The sequence below is a fragment of the Zosterops lateralis genome, assembly GCF_965231275.1.
Source record: "Zosterops lateralis genome assembly, chromosome: 20".
NCBI lineage: Eukaryota > Metazoa > Chordata > Aves > Passeriformes > Zosteropidae > Zosterops > Zosterops lateralis.
The window spans coordinates 3,158,779-3,178,150 of NC_139780.1; the positions used below are offsets into that span (position 1 = coordinate 3,158,779).

A 19,372-nucleotide genomic window follows, 5' to 3' on the forward strand; every position below is an offset into this window, starting at 1 on the left:
ATCTGACAATCTATTGCCCATAGTTTGCTTGAATCCCAGTCAGTGCTTTTTCCTTACACTACCATCCTTTACCCTTCTATATCCTTTCCCAGAGATATTCTTTTAAATGTGAAATTCTTTTAAACCCGGAGCTCCACTGGTGGTCCAAATCCTGACCAGAAGGTGCTGCACTGAAGCTTTCCATTTCCTCCCCTCCATGTCTCTGATTTAGGGATGATCTCTGGGTGCTTCAGGTATATCCCAGGTCAGGGGGAGGGAACATTTATTGATTTATTCCCTTCCTTTTTAACCATTGTTTCCTTTCACCTGCCTCCACAAGTGATGGCTGTGCTAATTCCTTCACAGACCATTAACTCTGGAGTGCCGTGGGACCCCAGCCCGGCCCTTCACCAGGTCATAATTCTTCCCCTCGCTCCCAGCTCCTCTCCCACGTGGCTGATGTGGCTTCTGTTTGAATTCCAGACGATGACTGCACCGACTCCTTCACGCCCAACCAGGTGGCCAGGATGCACTGCTACCTGGACCTGGTCTACCAGAGCTGGCAGCCCGTCAAGAGACCGGCTCCCGTGGCCATCGCCCCCCAGATCGTGGCTCGCACCTCCACCTCTGTCACCCTGGAGTGGTTTCCACCCATCGATGGCCACTTCTTTGAAAGGTGATCATGCTCTGCTCTGTACTCCTGTGCTGGAAAAAAATGGGAAGGGGAGAGGCCCCACTCCAGGAGCACAGCTTGGTCGTGTGCTCTGCTCAGCTTGGGTTAAGGCTCTTTCCTAAATTGGTTCATACTGAGGAGGTTATTGATCTGTTGTCTGCTCTTCCTTTCTCAGCCTGTAGCACTCAGTTGAAGGCCATTGATTTGCCATGTAAAGGGCAAATCTTTCTCCATATATTATGGGAGGAATTTTCAATCAAAGATTCCGGCCCTGTGATTCCTGCTGTTGTTGCCGCTCACAAATACCTGTGGGCTTCAGCTGTGCCTGCACATTCCCCTCTCCTCCCCTTGCATATTCCCTTTGCAAGGACAAAGTGGATCTTGTTTTTACAACACAGAGCTCGTGGGCAAAGAGGTGGCTGGTCTGGGCACAGGGACAAATGCTCCCTCCTCCTTTGAGCTGTAGATGTGAGATGGGAATTGAGCAAGGCAAAGTCCCAGACCCCTGGATATGATGTGAATGTTGCCCTGTAGGTCAGCACGGGAGGGTGTGTTCCTGTCTGGCAGGCAAGCATTAATGTGATATCGGTAATGGAACATACAGGGCTCTGGATAGGAGTTGTACCTCATTGCAGCCCGAATTCAGAGCAATTCTGCCCCAGTATGACCTGAGTAACTGAGCAGTTCATCTAAATGCTCTTAGGCAGCTCTTGGATGAGCTGCAGGAGCTATGGCAGTCCTGTCAGAGAACTTCCCAAATCACTGACCTTCTCGCATTACCATTAACTCACATCCCCGTTTGCATTTCTTCTCCACCTCTTGCTTTGTTGTTTTATAGAGAGCAAACTTGGAGTGTCCTTCAGGACCGCAGCAGTTCAGAGCACAGGAGGCCAAATTTACAGGCATATTAGCACCCAAAAAGCTGCCTCAGCACTGCTGCTTTGTGCTGGGAGAGCACCTTGAAACCACTGCCTCCATCAGGGATGAAACTCCTTCCAGCACTGCTAGGATGCCGTGGCCATTCCAGTGGCCAGCTTGCACTTTATCCCACTAGGCAGAGAGCTGATATTTTCTGCTCAGATGAGATTTTCCACCCTTATTGAAGATTAATATGGGGAGAGAAATCAAATCCTGTTAGGAATTGATAGAGAGGTCTTGTGCTCTGAACAGTGTTTGCTTTAATTACAGTTTTGTAACTGAATCCTTTTATTCCCTACCTGTGAAAGAGATCCATATAGTTCTGAAAATTAATTCAGAATTTTTCAGCCCATAATCATTTTTAGGTAAATTAAGTTTCTCCAATTTAATTTAGATTTCAGAAGATGCTTATTGTGTGTTAAATAAATGCCATCTGCCTCTAAAAAACACATTGATGCAGAGTTAATTGTTATGTAACCAAATATGACTTTATTACATATTTCTTATAACTCAATCAATATGTTCTTAATAACCTCTAGTTACTTGCTTCTTAAATAACACACAGTGGATAGCCTGCTAAATCTAAAATTTCATAACAGAGTTATCATATGTTAAATAAAGAGTGATTTTCCAGGAAAAAAAGAGTCCTTTGGGTTTTCAAATCTGTGTGCTCAGTATTACTGAAGAGATTTAAAGAGACAGCCTCAAGTACTTTGAGTCCAATTCCTTGTTAAAATGAGATTCCCACTGCTAACGGATACAGAAATGTTGCTGTGACCATTTAAAAATGTCACTGAAACATATAAATGATCCTGTCTAAAACATGCCAAAATTTTTGATCTGCTAATCAAAACAAGGATGATAGTATTATTCTAGTGACTAATCCTGGAAAAGCCCACGTGCTGAACTTCCAGAACCGCCGTGTCCGGCGCTGCTCGGTCAGAGACTCATGCCTGTATCAATTTGTGAAATTGGGTCACTGTGCAAGACAAGTAGGAGGTAAAATTGGCCAAGTATAATCTTATCTGTGTGTGGGAATACTGTAAATCTTTGCAGATATTTTTACACAAAGTGCACACCACTGGCCCAAATTTTACTTGCCTCACTTGAATGAATAAACTCATTCACTTCAATGAGACTATTCATGTAAAAAACAGAAGACTGATACTCAGCTGCTGAGTGCCTTGGGCCTGGTTTCTAATGCACAGAGGCCCCTTCCCTTGATGTTTTGACAGTGTAAAAGGGCCTTCAAAGGATGAATGGCTCTGGCTACACTAGCAAGTGTTGTGGCACTATAGAAGTAGATCTCCAGAGCAAAGCAGTTGTTAATGAAGACCTGACGTCAACACCGCGGGGGCTCGGGGGGCTCACGGTGCCCCACGGCCGGGAGCACATCAGGTGTGGTCCTGCAGCACACCTCCACTCTGGCTCCTGGCAAAACTGGGTCCAGCTCCCCTGCTCCAGGACCATTCTGAGTGCTGGGATTGGGGAAGAGGAGAAATTTCACTCTGAGAGCTCACTCCTGATCCCAATTACGACGCTGCTGTGGGCGTGCTCGGCGTAACTCAAGTTCCTTTTATGTCTCTTTTATTCTCCAGAGCTGTGCACAGGCAGTGACCTCTGCTTAATGAAAGTCAGGGAGGGAAAATTTAGCCTTCTGTTTAAAAACATAGTACTGGGCTGGCTGTGTCTGTGGGAGGTCCTGACAGGTTGAAGGGAGATGGGGCATGGAAGTAAAGACCTTGTGTCTGTTCCCTGTTTAGATGAAACTCTGTCATAGGTGCATTCAATGCTTTCCTCATAGAGTCTTCAAATTATGTGATTACTCACATGTATTTCAGGGCAGAGACAAATGTTAACTTCTAGTACCTGTAAATTTGGGAGTGGCTCTCCCGTGTTCTCACAATTTGGCAAAAGTAGACACAAGAGCAGTAGAATCTTCCTGACAGACCCTTCTGGCTTCTTCAACTGATATTTGCTCTCTCACTCTAGAGTCACTTACCTGCATGTAAATTTGTCAAGGTGCTTTGACCCTAAACTCCAGCAGCTGGTTGAGCTCCCAGACATCTCTAATAATAAAATATATCAAGAACCAACATTATTTCTCACAGCTTCTGCCCACAGGATTGGAATCCTTCCCATTCTCCATCCTCCCTTTTTAAAAAAAAAGCATGAAAAAATGCATACACAATAGCATGTAATAATAAAATAACAATAAGGCAAATGAAACAAGTGAAAACAAGCAAGAAAAAGAGAAGTCTCTTCATTTCCTGACTGCATCCATTGGATGTGTTCATCTGCTGTCCCTGAGCATCCATTCATGCACCTCCTGTCTGAGATGCGTGGGCAGATGTGAACAGTTTATTGTCATGGGGCTCTGCAGTGAATTTGGGCAGAAATCTTTGAATGCATCTGCTTCTCCAAGTTTTCATTGAGGTGACAGCATTAATTTCCATGAATCTGATTCTATCTCGTTCTTAGCAAGCAAATATTTTGGTCAGTGTGGTGTCCCAGAGATGGCCACGCTTGATAATCACTCTGTTAACCTTGCTGGAAAGTTTCAGTGCCTTAGAGGGGAGAGGACCAACCCTGAATTTCAAATACAGCAGCTCAAATTTAGTCTGTAAACAGGCACTCTTTCCCCAAAGGAATCACAGATTTTTAGTGGTTTTGAGTTGCCTACTGAACTGGTGCTGGCCCTGAAGGAAATGGTCTGTTTTTCACTAAAAGTCTTTAGATTTTGAACCCACTTCACTGAAATATCATGCTGTAGGAATGAATTCCTCCTGTGCTCTGAACTTCATAAGCTGGAATTTCCCCAGTACTTGGCTTATTAGAAAACAGAGAAGTCTAGATTTTCCATTACCCTGCACTTTGGGCAGTCATGTGCCACTGTGCATGAGGTGGCCGATATGGCCATCATTCCTAATTAATAGTGGTTTTAAACCAATTTATACTCATTTTTTTCTTGTTGTCTATGGCTTTCTAAGGTATAAGGGCCTGGCTTAGGTTTTCATAAGCCTGTAAATGCTATTCCATAATTAGGTTGGACATTCATGGCTCTTTATAGGATTTGTGTGCAAGAGTTTGCAGACCAAAAACTTTAACTCAGGAGTCATCCCCTGTGTAAGTCCTTTCAGCCAGTGCAGTTACATCAGGATTGAGTTTGGCTCCTAAACTGGAAAAGTAAAAAGAGAAAGTTTGCTCATAGCCTTTCCCACATGATGCTCCTTGTGATTTCTCTCTTACCTCCAAGTCCTCACTGGTAAAAGAAAATGTTTGTCCATAAGCCTACACTTTTTTTCCACCATGGCAGCCTGTGATGAAATTGTATAGCTGCTAATTTGAGTAAAAAGCAATCCTAATTGTGGAAACTTGGCTTTCAGAGCCCTTTCCTCATCCAGGACCAAGTGCTAATGCAGGAGTCTCTTTGTAGAGAAACTGAAAGATTATTCTATCCTGACTGTTCATGGGACTGTCTGAAGAACAACTTCACAACAGTAATTCTACATTTTGATTTCTCAGGACCTTTTATTCAGGTTTCTTGATTTTTTAAAATTCTTGTTTTTGCATGTATTATTCAGGCAAGCTGAGTCAGACACGTAAGTCTCTGGTAAACAGGCACTGAGAAATGAAACAGGGAGGCAGCATCACACCAGTGGTGCAGGTGGGTGAAGTGAGACATGGAGAGAAGTTACTCACAACTTGCCCACATTTTTTCATTACCAGTGTTACAGGCCACAAAAGGAAGAGGAGGCCACCTTTATCTCCTTTATTCTACCCCATTGCCATGTTGTATTTCTCAGGTGTTTTCAGCAGGTGCATCCCTTCCTGCACTGTACAAGTTCAGCCAGTTGCTGTCTCTGTCAGGATGGCTCAGCCACTGGGGATCCCAAATAACCTCTGCCTGAGGATCACAGCCCTCTCTTCAAAGCAGTGCTGAAATAAATCATGCAGTGGCGGTTATGATAGTTAAAATTTGCATAGCTGATTATAATAGTTGATATAAATTATTTAATAATTTACTCAAGCTGTTCTTACTAGAGTAGTGTAGAGAGTACACTGTGTTACACACAAATCGTTTGCCTAAAACCTCTGTCCTTTCCTAGGTGCATTTGATCATTAGGATAATTAATTTTTAACTTTCCATTTCAGCAGAAAGTGTTCCTTAAAGCAAAACAATTAATTCTGAATAGCAAGCAGATTACTGGGGTAAATAACCATGTACTTTGGGTCATGCAGGATTCTGAATTTGTGACCCCAAAGAACATAAGACTGAACTGTGTGAATTGCATCCTCTGCTGATATAAATCAGCTTAACTTTATGGACAATGTTAGAGTTACACTGGTTTATATCAGCTTAAACACAGATCTTGTGAATGTATTACCAAACCTATTTAAACTGACCAAGGGTAGTTTTGGATTAGATGTTAAGAATTACTCCCTGTCAGAGTGGTGAGATCTTAGCACAGGTTACTCAGAGAAGCTGTGGCTGCCCCCGGATCCCTGGAAGTATCCAAGGCCAGGCTGGATGGGGCTTGGAGCAACGTGGGATAGTGGAAGCTGTCCCTGCCCATAGCAGGGGGTGGAATGAGATGATCTTTTAAGTCCTTTCCAACCCAAACCAGTTCATGATTTGTGAATTGGTGTTTAACTGGGTTTCCCTGTTTATCCAATCTTGCTGGCAGGACAATCTTTAAGATACTACAAGTTCAAGCAATAAATGAATCCATGGTGGGAACAGAAATAGATCTGCAAACTACTGAGGCAAATTCCTCTGCTCTAACCCCTAAGCAATGTGTGTTTTCTTTTGTCATGATGGGGTACAATGCAGGATGGGGAAAAAAATATAGGTGAATATAATTTCCCAGGTGGCTGTCATTTTGTGTTGGATGGAGGGCTCAAAAATGCTTTCTACACAGGCTCTTGACTTAAATCTACAGAAGGTCAGCATCAGAAAACACTTTTGTCAGTGCCTTGAGAAAAGAGGGTTAAGTGGACCTGAATTCTAAGTCTTATTGCTTTTAATATAGTTGAATAAGCAGCTCATTCAGCTGTTACTAAGTTGGTGTGTTTTCCTGTTTTCCTGGCCTCCTAGAGAAGTGGGATCAGCATGTGATCTGTGTGCAGAGGGAAGAGTCCTGGTGCAGTACGCCTTCAGCGCCTCCTCTCCCATGCCCTGCGACCCCTCGGGGCACTGGAGCCCACGGGAGGCAGAAGGTGAGTCAGAGGGATGGGGGCAAATATGTTGATTTCTTATCCTTTTTTCTTCATGTTAGAGGCAGGATTAATACACGGGAATTGCAGTGTTCGGACTCAGTGTTTATTATTTCTTATCTATATTACAGTGTCATGGGTTGTGGGATCTAACTTGCACTTGTTAACTTTAACTAACTTTAGAAAATGGAGGTAAAATGGAGTACCTCTAACTCTTTCCAAAGTTATTTAAGTGCTAATTGCCCAATAACGAGATGAGACCTATATTATTTATATTTTAAACCCAATAATGACCACCCAAGGTCCACAATGCTGGCCTTTTTCACCCAATTAGAGAAAACCATGCAAACCCATGGAGAAGAAAGAAGAACAACTAACCTCCACCCTAAGGTCTCCATCTTGCCCCATAAATACCACTATATACCAACCCCCAAATTTTCAGCTTGCTGGATCCCAACACAAACACATGGTGGGAGAGAAGGTGGAGCAGAGCAGAGGGAGAGCCACAAAGACAGTGGGGAAATCTGGGTGTGATTGATTACACCTGCATGTAACATGGACAGAACTAGTGGGCAGAGGAACATCGTGCCCTGAAGGAGTGCCACTGGCTCAAATACCTGTGTTTTGGCCCCTGAGTCGTGCTCCTACTCATGAATTAAGTGAATTCTAGGAGCTGAACATGAATTTCACAAAGCAGCAGAGTGCCAAGAAATGCTGACCATTCAAATCTGCCAGATGAATTCCTCAAGGATGCCGTTTACACCCTCTGCTCCAACTCCAAAAGAGGGGAGTTGTTATTTATTTGGGCCTGATTTGTGCTGCCTTCCCTTATGGTGAACAGCAGTGGGCTGCAGCAGCAGCCAGGCTGGAAGGAGGTTGCCCTTTGGGCAAGTGCTCTGCAGCAGGAATGTAGGTGACCACGTCAAGCTCTCCTGTTCAGGTGTTTTGCAAGTCATTCTTTTGGAGCCTGTTGGAGGGAGAATTGTCTGCAGGGCTGGAAGTGCAGTGCCATTAGATCTCCATCATTAACTCTCCTCCGCACGTCCCTTCCGTTACGTCCCTGGGTGTATGTGTTGGAGCATATTTAAGATTGTACCAGGCAAAGGTCAGTCATCCCAAATCACAGTTTGGAAAGAGCTGAGTATTATTCCAGCCTGTCCCTCACGAGCTGTTCCTTCCGGAGCAGCACGCTCTGGGCCCACACACTTCACTGTGAGCCCACACTCACACAGGTGAGCTCACTGAGCCCCAAGGACAGCCCTGGGTTTTGCAAACTCATTATACAAATAGCACCTTATGTTAAGGGTTTATTTGTCCTGCAACTAAAGCACATGAGAGTTATTCTGCAATAAATGTTATTTGGGCTGGCACCCAGGAGCTCTCTCTTGTCCTAAGGTCAGCACATCCAAAGAGCTGTGCCTCTGCTGCTTGATGGGACAGGGGTCAGTGTCCTCTGCCCCACGCTGTCCCAGTGTGGGGGCCCAGCAGAGGTTGTGTTTCACTCCAACTCACCCCCTAAATTTAGAGCAGGTTGCTCAGAGCAGCTGTGGCTTCCCCATCCTTGGAAGTGTCCAAGGCCAGGTTGGAAGGGGCTTGGAGCAACCTGGAATCGTGGAAGATGTCCCTGCCCAAGAGAGCTTTAAGGTCCCTTCCAACACAAAGCATTCCATGATTTTATGACATCCAAGGCTGCTCAGAGCACACCTGGCCCTTGGGTGGAAGCTCCATCCTGGGAAGCAAGACTCTGGATATGAGGGGGACTGGATCACACAGTAAACAGCATTAGCAAAGTTTGGATCACTCGCAGTAGTAGTTCAGGGTAGAAGGTGGAATTTCCACTTAGCCAAGAATTACAAGACTTTGAAACTTGTTTTCATTTGGAACAAAACTTGAAACTTTTGAAATTCTCCACGAAGGAAAATCAAAAACAAAAAAGTGTTTGAGGCTGGCCAAAATGTTTTGTTTAGCTCATGTAATTCCTCATGAACTTTGGTTAAATTATGACATTTGAAAATATACCCTTTTAGTATAGAATCTAGGGCAAAAGCAACTTTGAATATCAAAATGGAAAGTGATTCAAGGTGCAAAAGTGAAAAGGTTTCTCACAAAAATGTCAAAACACAATGTTCCAATAGTGTTAGAAATTTCTTGCCATATTCTCTTCCAGGATAAGATTTTGGCCAAATAAACCCAATTTTGCAAAGTGTTTTTATTTTGAAAGAACTGCATATTCCATCAAAATTTCACCACTGAGCTTTGATTTGAAAACTTCTAGATCTCACACATCTTGCCAGAGGCATCATTCCTAGAGAAACTAAGCTACTCTAAGATTTATTACTCAGCAGCATTTTGCATTTAATTTCCTCTTTTTGCTGTGTGCGCCTGCATGTTCTTAACTATGAAGGGTTCAGCCTGATCTTTATCTGTCTCATTTAGTTGCTCTTGTGCCATTGACTGTGGAACAGAAGTTTGGTAGTCATGTCCTCAGGATTAACAAGTTGTTGCCACTTTAGGGTAGAAAATATACCAAGTGTATGGCGTTGCTCCATGGTTTTCTGTCTCCACCACCACACTCCCTGACATTCAGGCCCTCTGCCTATTTGCACTTGGTCTGAGCTACAAATAGCAGTTTAGGTCATTGTCTGACTTCTTTAATTGTCTCTCTGTGAGTACTCAAGCCGTCAAGCTTTAAATCCATTTTCTGCAGGGGTTCATGGGTGTAAATCTCCACTGAATGTCCGTGGAAAATGAAGACAAAGGAGGCACAAGCACAGCCAAAATGAGCTCGTTTTAAAATCTGAGATGACACTCATGGAAAATGTTCTGTAGGACTCATCCAGCTTCTGAGCAGAAAACCACACTCCTCACGTGTCTCTGAAGCAGCTCTGGTTGGTCTGATCTCATTTTCCTGAGGTCTCCTACCCCTGGCAGCTGCACCAGTGGTCTGGACTATGTGGGAGCTGTGCCCATTGCAAAACCCTGCTGTGGGCAGTGTCCTTCCTAATTCCCTGCTTATTCCAGAGCATGGTGGGATCCAACCCCCAGGCTGAGGCATCTCGTGGATCTTTCTCAGCCAGCTGTGGCCCCTGCACCAGGGGCTTCCTGTTCCTTGGCAGGGGTTGTGGGAAGGCTCATGAGATCAGGCAGTTCTGATTTACTCTTTATCTTCACCATAGAGCCAGAAAGCTCTAACCTACCTGGATTCTCACCAGCAACACCAGCTAGATCAACAAACCTTACAGCACCTCCATTACTCTGTCAAAGGGGGGTTTTATGTAAGAAAGGTGATTTTGGCTCAAGCCCAGTGAGTACCTTTGCTTGCTGTGCAATATATGCATATATCAGTCAGTTCCTCCTGCCTGCCTCACTGCTGACTGAGAGAAGTGTAAGATTACTATAAAAAACGTTGTTGCCTTGTACTTCTCTAGAGCTTAGCCTTTTCCTGGGCCTAATATTTCCCTCGAGAGCAATTCCTTCTGTATCTTAACTGCCCCAGCTGGACATTGGAGTCCCACTGGTCGGTTCCTTTATCTTGAGCAACTAAGAAATGTGGCAGGTGGGTTGTGGTTGTAGCAGGGGTGACATCCTGAGAGACTCCTGATGTCAGATGGCCTCTGAGGCTCTGTCCCTGTGCTGGGGAATTCATCCCAGGCACTGCACAGTGAAGGACCAATGCACAGGCTGTAGTTGTGGACAGCATTTTAGGGAAAGACACCCTCCTAACCTGCCAACCCTGGTCTCCAACCAGGACATGGGGTTTGGCTCATCCTCACAAAGCTCACATTCCTGTTTTGTGTTAGGCAAGATTTAATGTTGCACGAGATGTTGTTCTGTGTCTGATCATAAGGCAAAGGATTTTCAGAACCTGAGTTCAGAGGGGAAAAATAACTTCTACACCATTTATTTTTACATACAAATATTTGTAATTTTCAGAGTATTTACCTGTCTCTAGAAATCCAGTTATATGAAATAAGGTTTTTGTCCTCTTCCACAATTAAATGAATCTTTCGCACCCAGATATAGGTGTTGGATAATGGGTAAGAAAGAATGTCTTTATCTCAACTTCACTGAGGTTTTTTAGTTTATGAATTATTACAATCTTCCACCTGTTTTGGGGTAATGCTCTGTTTGCTAAGCTCCCTGGAGGCTGAGTCCAATCCATGCATCTCCAAGGATCACACACTGATTTACCAAAACGTGTAGGTTTGTTTGGAATTTAGGTCTTACCGAGGCCTTGAACTGACAGAGGTGAATTTGCAGGATCCCAGGTGGGGACGTGCTGGGCTGTGAGCCATCAGCTCCATTTTCCTTTCTGCGAGAGGGCAGTGGTAAAATTCACACATCTCCCCAAAGCCCTCTGAGATGCTGGAGTTAAAAAAGACCTTAGGGCTGCAGTCAGGAGTTTGCTGTGGGTCTGAGAAAGTCGTCAGGGGACTCAGCCAAGCACACCCAGCCTGCAATGAGGGTGAGATAACGTGAGCTGAATAGGGTATTGCTGCTCACAGGGATTATCCACAGGGCTCACGCACTTGCCAGGGGGGAAACTCGAGCGTGTTAAATGGACCTCTGGCTTTCCTCAGAATGTATCTCCACTGTGGTCTCTCCAGATGCTGATCTTAGTGGCATTCCCACTGCTCTGTGCCATGTGAAGAGGAGAGAAGGGCTCTGGGATATATGGGAGGTGAGGGAGAAGCATGAAAAGTTGGGCATCTGTAGGACAATGGTGTTGAATCGCAGGAAGGCTGCCAGGAAATCTATTCTGCATCTGGGTTCATTTGGTATGAACAGGAGAATTCCCTGAGCTGTTTATCCTTGACAAAACAGGCACATTTCTAACACTTCATTGAATCACAGACAATCAGAATAACCTTCGCACGTTGCCCTTTTCTCTTTAAATTAGTAGTGATGTCCTGTTTGTCCATGTATGCCCAGTTGTTTATCTTGCTTTTTTCCTCAGTTGCAAACTGCTGTCCTGTCCTTTCGTTTTTCCCCTCTGCCTTCTGCATTTCTCTCCTCTCATTACCTTTCTTTATCTCCTTTTTCTGTACTTTGCCTTCTCCCTGTCATGCTTACCTCCCTTTTTGTGTGATTATTTGGGAAGGAAAAGGGAATTTATAGCTCTCACTGGATTCTGTTACCAACTGTTCCACCCATCTGACCCCTCTGGATCTTGCAGTCCATGACTCCACGCCAAATTGTAATGTTACCATAGTATTTGGGAACCCAGCAAGCATTGTGGCTTTCATTATTTTTTAGTACTACCTCCCATGTAGTTGAGCACAGCCAACGGTGAGAAAAGTAAAAGCACAAGTGCCTGTTGTTTCATCACAACGAGAGCAGAGAGACAGCTCAGACCTGTGCTCCATGTGCCTCCAAAAAAAAAGGGGCTTTGCACAACATGCTAGATCAGCCTGTAAATGCCACAGGAGTTGCCCCTGAACAGCACAACTGCTTCTTGGAACAAAGGCTCTTTTCTTGTCTTTGTTAAAGGGAAAAAGATTGTGTTTTGGAGTGAGAGGCAAGGGAATAAGTAGGAGTTTAACTGGAGGCAAAGTGACTCTGTTTATCAGGTAAATTACCAAGTGGAAGGGGTAGAAAATAGCATTGCTTGGCACAGGGAAAAGCACTAGAAATAGGAATTGCAGGCCCAGCTGCACTGGCACAGAGTGTGTTGTGTGGTGTCCAGTCCAGCTGGGCACTTAAACTGGGTTTGTGTCTCTCACCTGGCCAGGAGACACTGGTGTTCTGTTCCTCCTCCCCGTGCTGGCCATGCCTGTTCTGATGGAGTAAATAATTGGTTTCCTGGACAGATATGTTCTCCTGCCACCAGTCTGCCTTTTAAACTGATGCCAATGAAAACTCATGTTCTCTAACTTCTTCTGTGCCTTCTCTTTGCTTCCTTCTTCCTTTCCAGGGCACCCTGACGTTGAGCAGCCCTGTAAATCCAGCGTCAGGACGTGGAGCCCCAATTCGGCTGTCAACCAACACACGGTGCCCCCGGCCTGCCCCGAGCCCCAGGGCTGCTACCTGCAGCTGGAATTCCGCTATCCCCTGACCCCAGAGTCCCTCACAGTCTGGGTGACGTTTGTTTCCCCAGACTGGGACTCCAGTGGGGCAGTGAATGACATCAAGCTGCTCACTGTCAGCGGGAAGAACATTTCGCTGGGGCCGCAGAACGTCTTCTGTGACATCCCGCTGACCATAAAGCTGGATGTGGGACAAGTGGGAGAGGAGGTGTATGGGATCCAGATCTACACCTTGGATGAGCACCTGGAAATCGACGCTGCCATGCTGAGCTCTGTCCCCCACAGCACCCTGTGCTCGGGCTGCAAACCCATCCAGTACAAAGTGGTCCGGGACCCCCCTTTCCAGTCTGGATCTCCAGTGGTCATCTCAAACCTCAGCAGGAGATTTGTTGACACGTAAGTAGCTGCTTCCCAGAGACTTGGATAGATCAAAACAATGTTTTCTGTTCTTCTCACTGTTCTAATGTCCAGCACTACAAGTGATTGTTAAGATGCTGAACTAGACAGACATGCCAAGAATCACCAAGACAGGATGTCCTCATTGGTTGTCTCTGAAATCTGAAAAAAGGAGCATTAAACCCAAATGAGATAGCCTGAGATTTCATTGAGAGTTTTTCAGAAATTTCTAGGTTGGCTGTATAGAATGTGTCATTCAGGCTTTCTTTAACTAGAAAAGATAATGCAATCTACCTCAGATATGATAAATTAAATGTTTAATCTAACCTAAATGAGGACCTCTGGAATAACATGGTCATCACTTCTCTGGGAATCTTTTGAAAGTTTTGGTGGAGGAGGAGAGAGCAGGGATTTCAGTGCTGGAGAATTGATTAACTGCTAAAGAAAGTGTGCAAAGAAATACACATGCATGTTCAGGTGTATAAATGTGTTTAACCCACTTCCATTTTCTGCTTTCATGGGTCACTAAACCAAGTTGTGTTGGTGTGAGATTGTTCTGAAATGGGAAACATGGCAAATGTTCTAGTTTGTTGTAGAAACTGAGTTTCATCCCAGATACAGTTACAGTCATATAGTAAAGGGATGCATTGCTGTTGAGGAAAGTCCAACTTCAAAATATTTATTGACTTGAGGAGATCTGTGATCTACCCATAAGCATTTGACAGGAAGAAAAACATCTTTTGCATAACGTGATTCCCTGGAAATGATTCACTCGTCTGTGGGAGCAACGTGAAGCTCTTTTGAAAAATGAATACCAGATAAAAGGAAACCTGCTAAGAAAACTGCACTCTAATTTAGAAAAGATGATCTAATTAGTACAGCTAATATCAAGGAAGCATACATCATTATGGTCTTCTAAAGCATGTTTAAATAGAATAAAAATGATTAATTAACAATTCAGTAATCATGAGCTACCACCCCTTTTCATGACCTAATTATGCATCTCAGAAGATACAAATTGTCCCTACAGATTTAAAAAATTAAGGTAACTAACAATAGTGAATCTAAAAACAAAACCCAGGACATCACAAAGATTACTCATGTGCTGAAAGTTAAGCATGTGCTTAAGTGCTTTCTTGGGTTGTAGCCTTGTTCAAACAGTTGCTGGCACTTAGCATGAGATGGATATTGGCATATTGGAAATGTGGAAAGTGGTGAATTTTCCCAAGGTTTTGCTGTGAAAGCATCTTTGCCTGAAACCTAGCCCACTCCGTTGGAAAATGGGACTGGTTTGGTTTGAAATATTTGCATACCTTAGCACAAGTTCCCACAGAAACAGGTCCAGTTTTGACTTCATAACACAACGTGAAAGAAAAAAAGAGAAGCCCAAAACACAAATTGCATTCTGAACTCTGTTTCTTTGTCTTTTATTATGGTTTTGTGGGTCACTTCTAGCTTACAGGTAGCTCAAATGGAGGAGTTCTCTAAGGATTAAATCAGTAGCCAGGAATTAATGACAGTTTTCCTGAGGGTCATTGATTAAATCACATTGGATAACAGTGCTGTCCCTGCCTGTATGTCTCAGGTAATTACACAGCCAGCTGAAAATCAGACAGAATATTTAACTTAGTCTTTCTGGGATCCACCTGTGATCAGTGGATGGAAAGAGATGCTCCTGGAAGCTGCCACAGCCAACCTCACAACCAAATCCCATCCAGACCCTCCAGGCCAGCTGAGCTCACTTCCTCTGCATCTTCCCAGGGACCACAGGGACAATCCTGCCAGTGAGCCCTGACAGGACACCTGGGAAGTGAAGTTTTAGTCACTGGGTGGGGAGATAGGCAGATTCTTAAGCACTCAGAGTTGGCTTTGAGTTTTGGCTGATTTACAATGAGGGTGGGCAGGCCCTGGCACAGGGTGCCCAGAGCAGCTGTGGCTGCCCCTGGAACCCTGGCAGTGCCCAAGGCCAGGCTGGACATTGGGCACTTGGAGCAGCCTGGGACAGTGGGAGGTGTCCCTGCCATGGCAGGGGGTTTGGACCAAGATGGTCTTTAAGGTCCTTTTCAACCCAAACCAGTCTGTGACTGTGTGGTTCAAGATTTCTGCATGTGTTTGAACTTTTGAGAAGTGAGATGAATATTTTATCATATCATCTGGGCACAGCACTGATCTGTATCTCCTGGTGATGGGGAGATTGCTGCTGCTGGGCCATACCTTGAGACACAACAAACTCCTTGAAACTGCATGGGGTTGTGGTTTCCTGATAGAGGCAAAAAAGCACTATGAATTTTCCATTGGAACCTTGTGCAAAGACTAGCCAGAATCTTTGCAGTCCCTAAGAAGGAAGGAAAGGACAGGCACAGAGGCACTGGGCCATGCTCCCACTTATGAATGTGTGTAGAGGTAAATAATGTCTCTCTCTCCCCTGTTCACATCTGCCTGTTTACCTCATTCTGCACCACTGGAATTCAGCACATTTGCAGCCAGACTTTGCAGCCCCTTTATCTCCCTGTGAGCCCCAAGCCAGTTGCCCCTCCTTGGTGCCCTTGCATGTTTTCCATATTAAATAAAACAACACCCCCACATGCTCTGTGGAAGGCTATTTTGAAGGCAGTCGCATATCTTTACTCTTGCCTCCTCTGACCTTGATCTTCACTTTCTCTTTTTCTCCCAAAGAAAATATTTGCTTGCACTGTTATCTGTGAGCAAGATCCTTTCCCCAGGTGTGGCAATGCTGAAAGAAAAATTAATTTCTCTTACCTTCTTCCCGTCAAAGAGAGGGAACTTCCTTTTAAGCTGAGAGGAGAGACAGCCTTTAATGGATAGCCCTTGCCTAGTCAGCACTGGGTGCTCCACAGAGGAGAGTAAATAACTAGAACAGTGGAAACATTTTATTAAGAAATGCAAAATAATGCCAGACCTTCTGTTCTCAAGCTGAATTTTAATCTCAACTCTTGGCTCAAGCTGAGGCTTAAACATTAATTTCTGAGGGACAGGACCTTATCCAGGACCTTATCCTTGGACCTTGCAGAAACCAGGCAAGATACACTCAATTCCACTGAGTGTGATCAGCCAGAATTGCTGGTATCTGGGGTACAAAATGAGAGTCAGAGCCTAGGAGGAGAGCAGAAAGCTAAATAAATCAGTGGGGGAAAAAAAGAGGTCAGGCCAGGTGCAACATAGAACTGCTGAGTCTTCACACCACAGCAACTGATAAGGAGGGAGCCTCATCTGCAAGTCTCAAAGTCTCAGCTCACAATTTAATGCAAAGTGTGGGTTGTGCACATGCTCAGAGGCTGTTCTCTAGAAACACTGTGTGACATGGTCAAATGGCAATTGAGCGATGACTTTTCACCATTGCTGGGGCTTTTTTACCCTCACGTTGTTGTGTTGGAAAGTAATCCTTGCTGATTTTTTAAGAGCTCAGTGAGCAGTTAGTGCCCAGAGCTCTCTGGATGGTGCCAGAGGCACAGTTAGGTGTCAGTCCCAGCAGGGCAGGCTGGGGTGAGCAGCTCATGTTCCCCATGACACTCCCAGAATCCCAATTTGTGAGCAATGAGGAGCTGAGTGTGCTTACAAGACCTACATGAGACACTGAGGTTGGTTTTGGAAAGTTGTCAGATTGACTGAAAAAAGTTTCTAAGAGTTGGAAATTTTCCCAAGTTTTCTGACACACACTTTGTAAGAAGCCTCAAAGTGTGGTGGACAGAACTGGATCAGGTTGTCTTTGTGGTGTTAACCAGTAGAGTTTTTTTCAAGACAAAGGCATTGACTGAAATAACCTGAGAAAGGATCTCAGCACGAATCCCTGGTACAAGGTTTGGGTTTGCAGGGTTGAGTTTCACTGAGAAGCAAGTTTGCAGTCCTGTGATATGTTATTCTGAGCCATTCCTACAAGAGCTTTGGTATAGAGATCCTGCATTCAGACTTCAAAAAAGAAACACTGAGAGAGAAGCTTGCATTTTGTTGTACAGAAATAGCTTTTTTCTTCTCAATTTTGGCTGTTTTGCACTGACATTCTATGGCTAAAACCTTTTGTGTTGCTTGATAATAGTTGGAGGGGGACTGATCATCATCTGTGTAAACAGCAGTTCTTGCTCAAGTAAACACAATATTTTCAAATATGTTGTTAGAATTAAGACTTTCATTCAGTGCTGAACTTGTAAACTCCATGTCATTTCTTGGGTTATAACTCTGTTTTAACACCTCAGGGTGGTGGACTAAGATCTCACTCTGGCTTCTTGCAGAATGACAGAGAAATTGCCACTCTCAGGATGGCAGGTGGCTGGAGGGCTCCTGTGGCCCTGTTTGGGGGTCCTTAGTGTTTCATTGCTCGTGGGTCCTTAGCAGTTCACCTGCTTTAACCCTCTACTTTATCCAACACAGTAATTTCTTTCCAAATTTGCCTTATTGTTGCATATACCATTTGTTAGTGGTCCCCAGCTGGAAGCAGCATATGGTCAGTGACTCGTCAGAAATCCCAGATGAGAAGTTGAGTCAAATGGAAAGTGACTCTTTAGTCTGAAGGCTTCTACAAATATGAACAAGCAGAGAAGCTGGAGAATCAGCAGTAGCTGTTTATAATGAGCAAGAAGTCCTTACAGACACTTATTAGTGTGCCTTTTAGCCCCTGAACTCAAGAAGAAGAGTTCATTTATCTGACCCCAGCCCAGCTGAACAGACTGGGAAATTATGAAAATCACACTGATGATATCTAAACCCAAGTCCCTGCAAAATGCAACACTAAAACTTCACAGAGACATCTGTCCTTATTATGACATTCCTTCCTTCACCTCAAAGATCTATTTCTCTGTTTTCTGGAGGTCTACCAGCCAGAGGAATGTATGATCTAAAGCAGCTGAAATGAATTGCCAAATCTATCTGTCATGAAGATAATTAACACCATATTTCCACCCAAACAAGATACAGATCGCTGGGTGGTTTTTCTCCCGACACCAAAAGATGAAGCCCATATTATCACCCATCTTCTGCTCATCCTTCCTCCACAGTTACCATGCCAAACCTCTCTTGATATGCCAGGAAATACTGGGGAGTATGTAAGATAGGACTGAAATATTAAGAAAACACTTTGCCTGCCCAGATTTATCTGCAGGGTTGTCCATGAGATACAGGCGTGCTGCACATCTGGATTCCCAGCTGGCTTTGGAACTGTAGATGGCATTCCAGCTGTCCCTTTGCACAAACACCTACCCAGCTTCCAGGCCCTGGAAAAACTTCCAGACCCTGGAAAGGCCTTGCCTTGATGTGTGAAAGGACCTCCTATGCTCTTTCATCATCCTGATGGTTCTTAGTTGCCTTGCAATTGAATAAATCATAGAATCATAGAAACATGGAATGGTTTGTGTTGAAAGAGACCTTGAAGATCATTTCATTCTAATCTGCCATGGGCAGGGACACCTTTCACTAGACCAGGTTGCTCAGAGTTCCATCCAGCCTGACCTTCCAGTTAATTAATTGGTCTCTTCCTCTCCCACTTACAATAAGGAGTTCCCAGTTTATTCTGACTTTCCTGGTCCTAACATGTAATATTGTCTTATACCAACATATGGATCATTTTAGGATATCCAAACCTGTAAGTTATTAATTTCTGCATTAACTCCATCTTTCTCTGTATTGAGTGAACCTATTTACCAGTTTTGTATATCTCTGGATACTTGAATTTTCGGGTTTCTGATTTTTTTTTTTTTTCAGGAAATGTTTGTTAGTCAGCTTCAAAGAGAAAACTGAATGAAAAAAATCCATTTTCATTCAAATTCCTCTTTTTATCCAACCTATTACTGCTAGTAGTTGTAAATGCAAAATAGTGTGTCTGTTGTTGAGTCACTGAGTATCTAATGCCCACTACTAGACAATTGCTGTTATTAAAAGCATTTTTCACTAGTCTCCATCTAGGAGGATTCCTTCCCATAACTGCACAATTTTTCATATCATTTTTTCTTTAATAACAGGTTAGAGATCCCTGGCTAAATCCATATGACATTGTGCAGCTCCTCTCCAGCAGAAACACTTTTACCAAGCTTCAGCAGGAACAGATTTACTCTTATTCACACTTTCTTGCTCATTTCTAAGAGCTTCCCTATCGTTAGCTTTCCACTCTAGTTTTCCATGGACAAAGCTATTTTGAGCTTCCCCAAGAGGCAAA

The 19,372-nt window shown here is 44.1% G+C and overlaps 1 protein-coding gene across 1 annotated transcript in view; it reads left to right on the forward strand.

The window, feature by feature from the left end:
* The window catches only part of PAPPA (pappalysin 1), a 179,217-nt gene that overhangs the window by 60,434 nt on the left and 99,411 nt on the right, over positions 1-19,372 (forward strand). Inside the window, exons 5-7 of the mRNA XM_083875991.1 lie at positions 463-655; positions 6,669-6,790; positions 12,702-13,209. Coding sequence (XP_083732117.1) covers positions 463-655; positions 6,669-6,790; positions 12,702-13,209 — 823 coding nt within the window. The remainder of the gene's footprint in view (positions 1-462; positions 656-6,668; positions 6,791-12,701; positions 13,210-19,372) is intronic.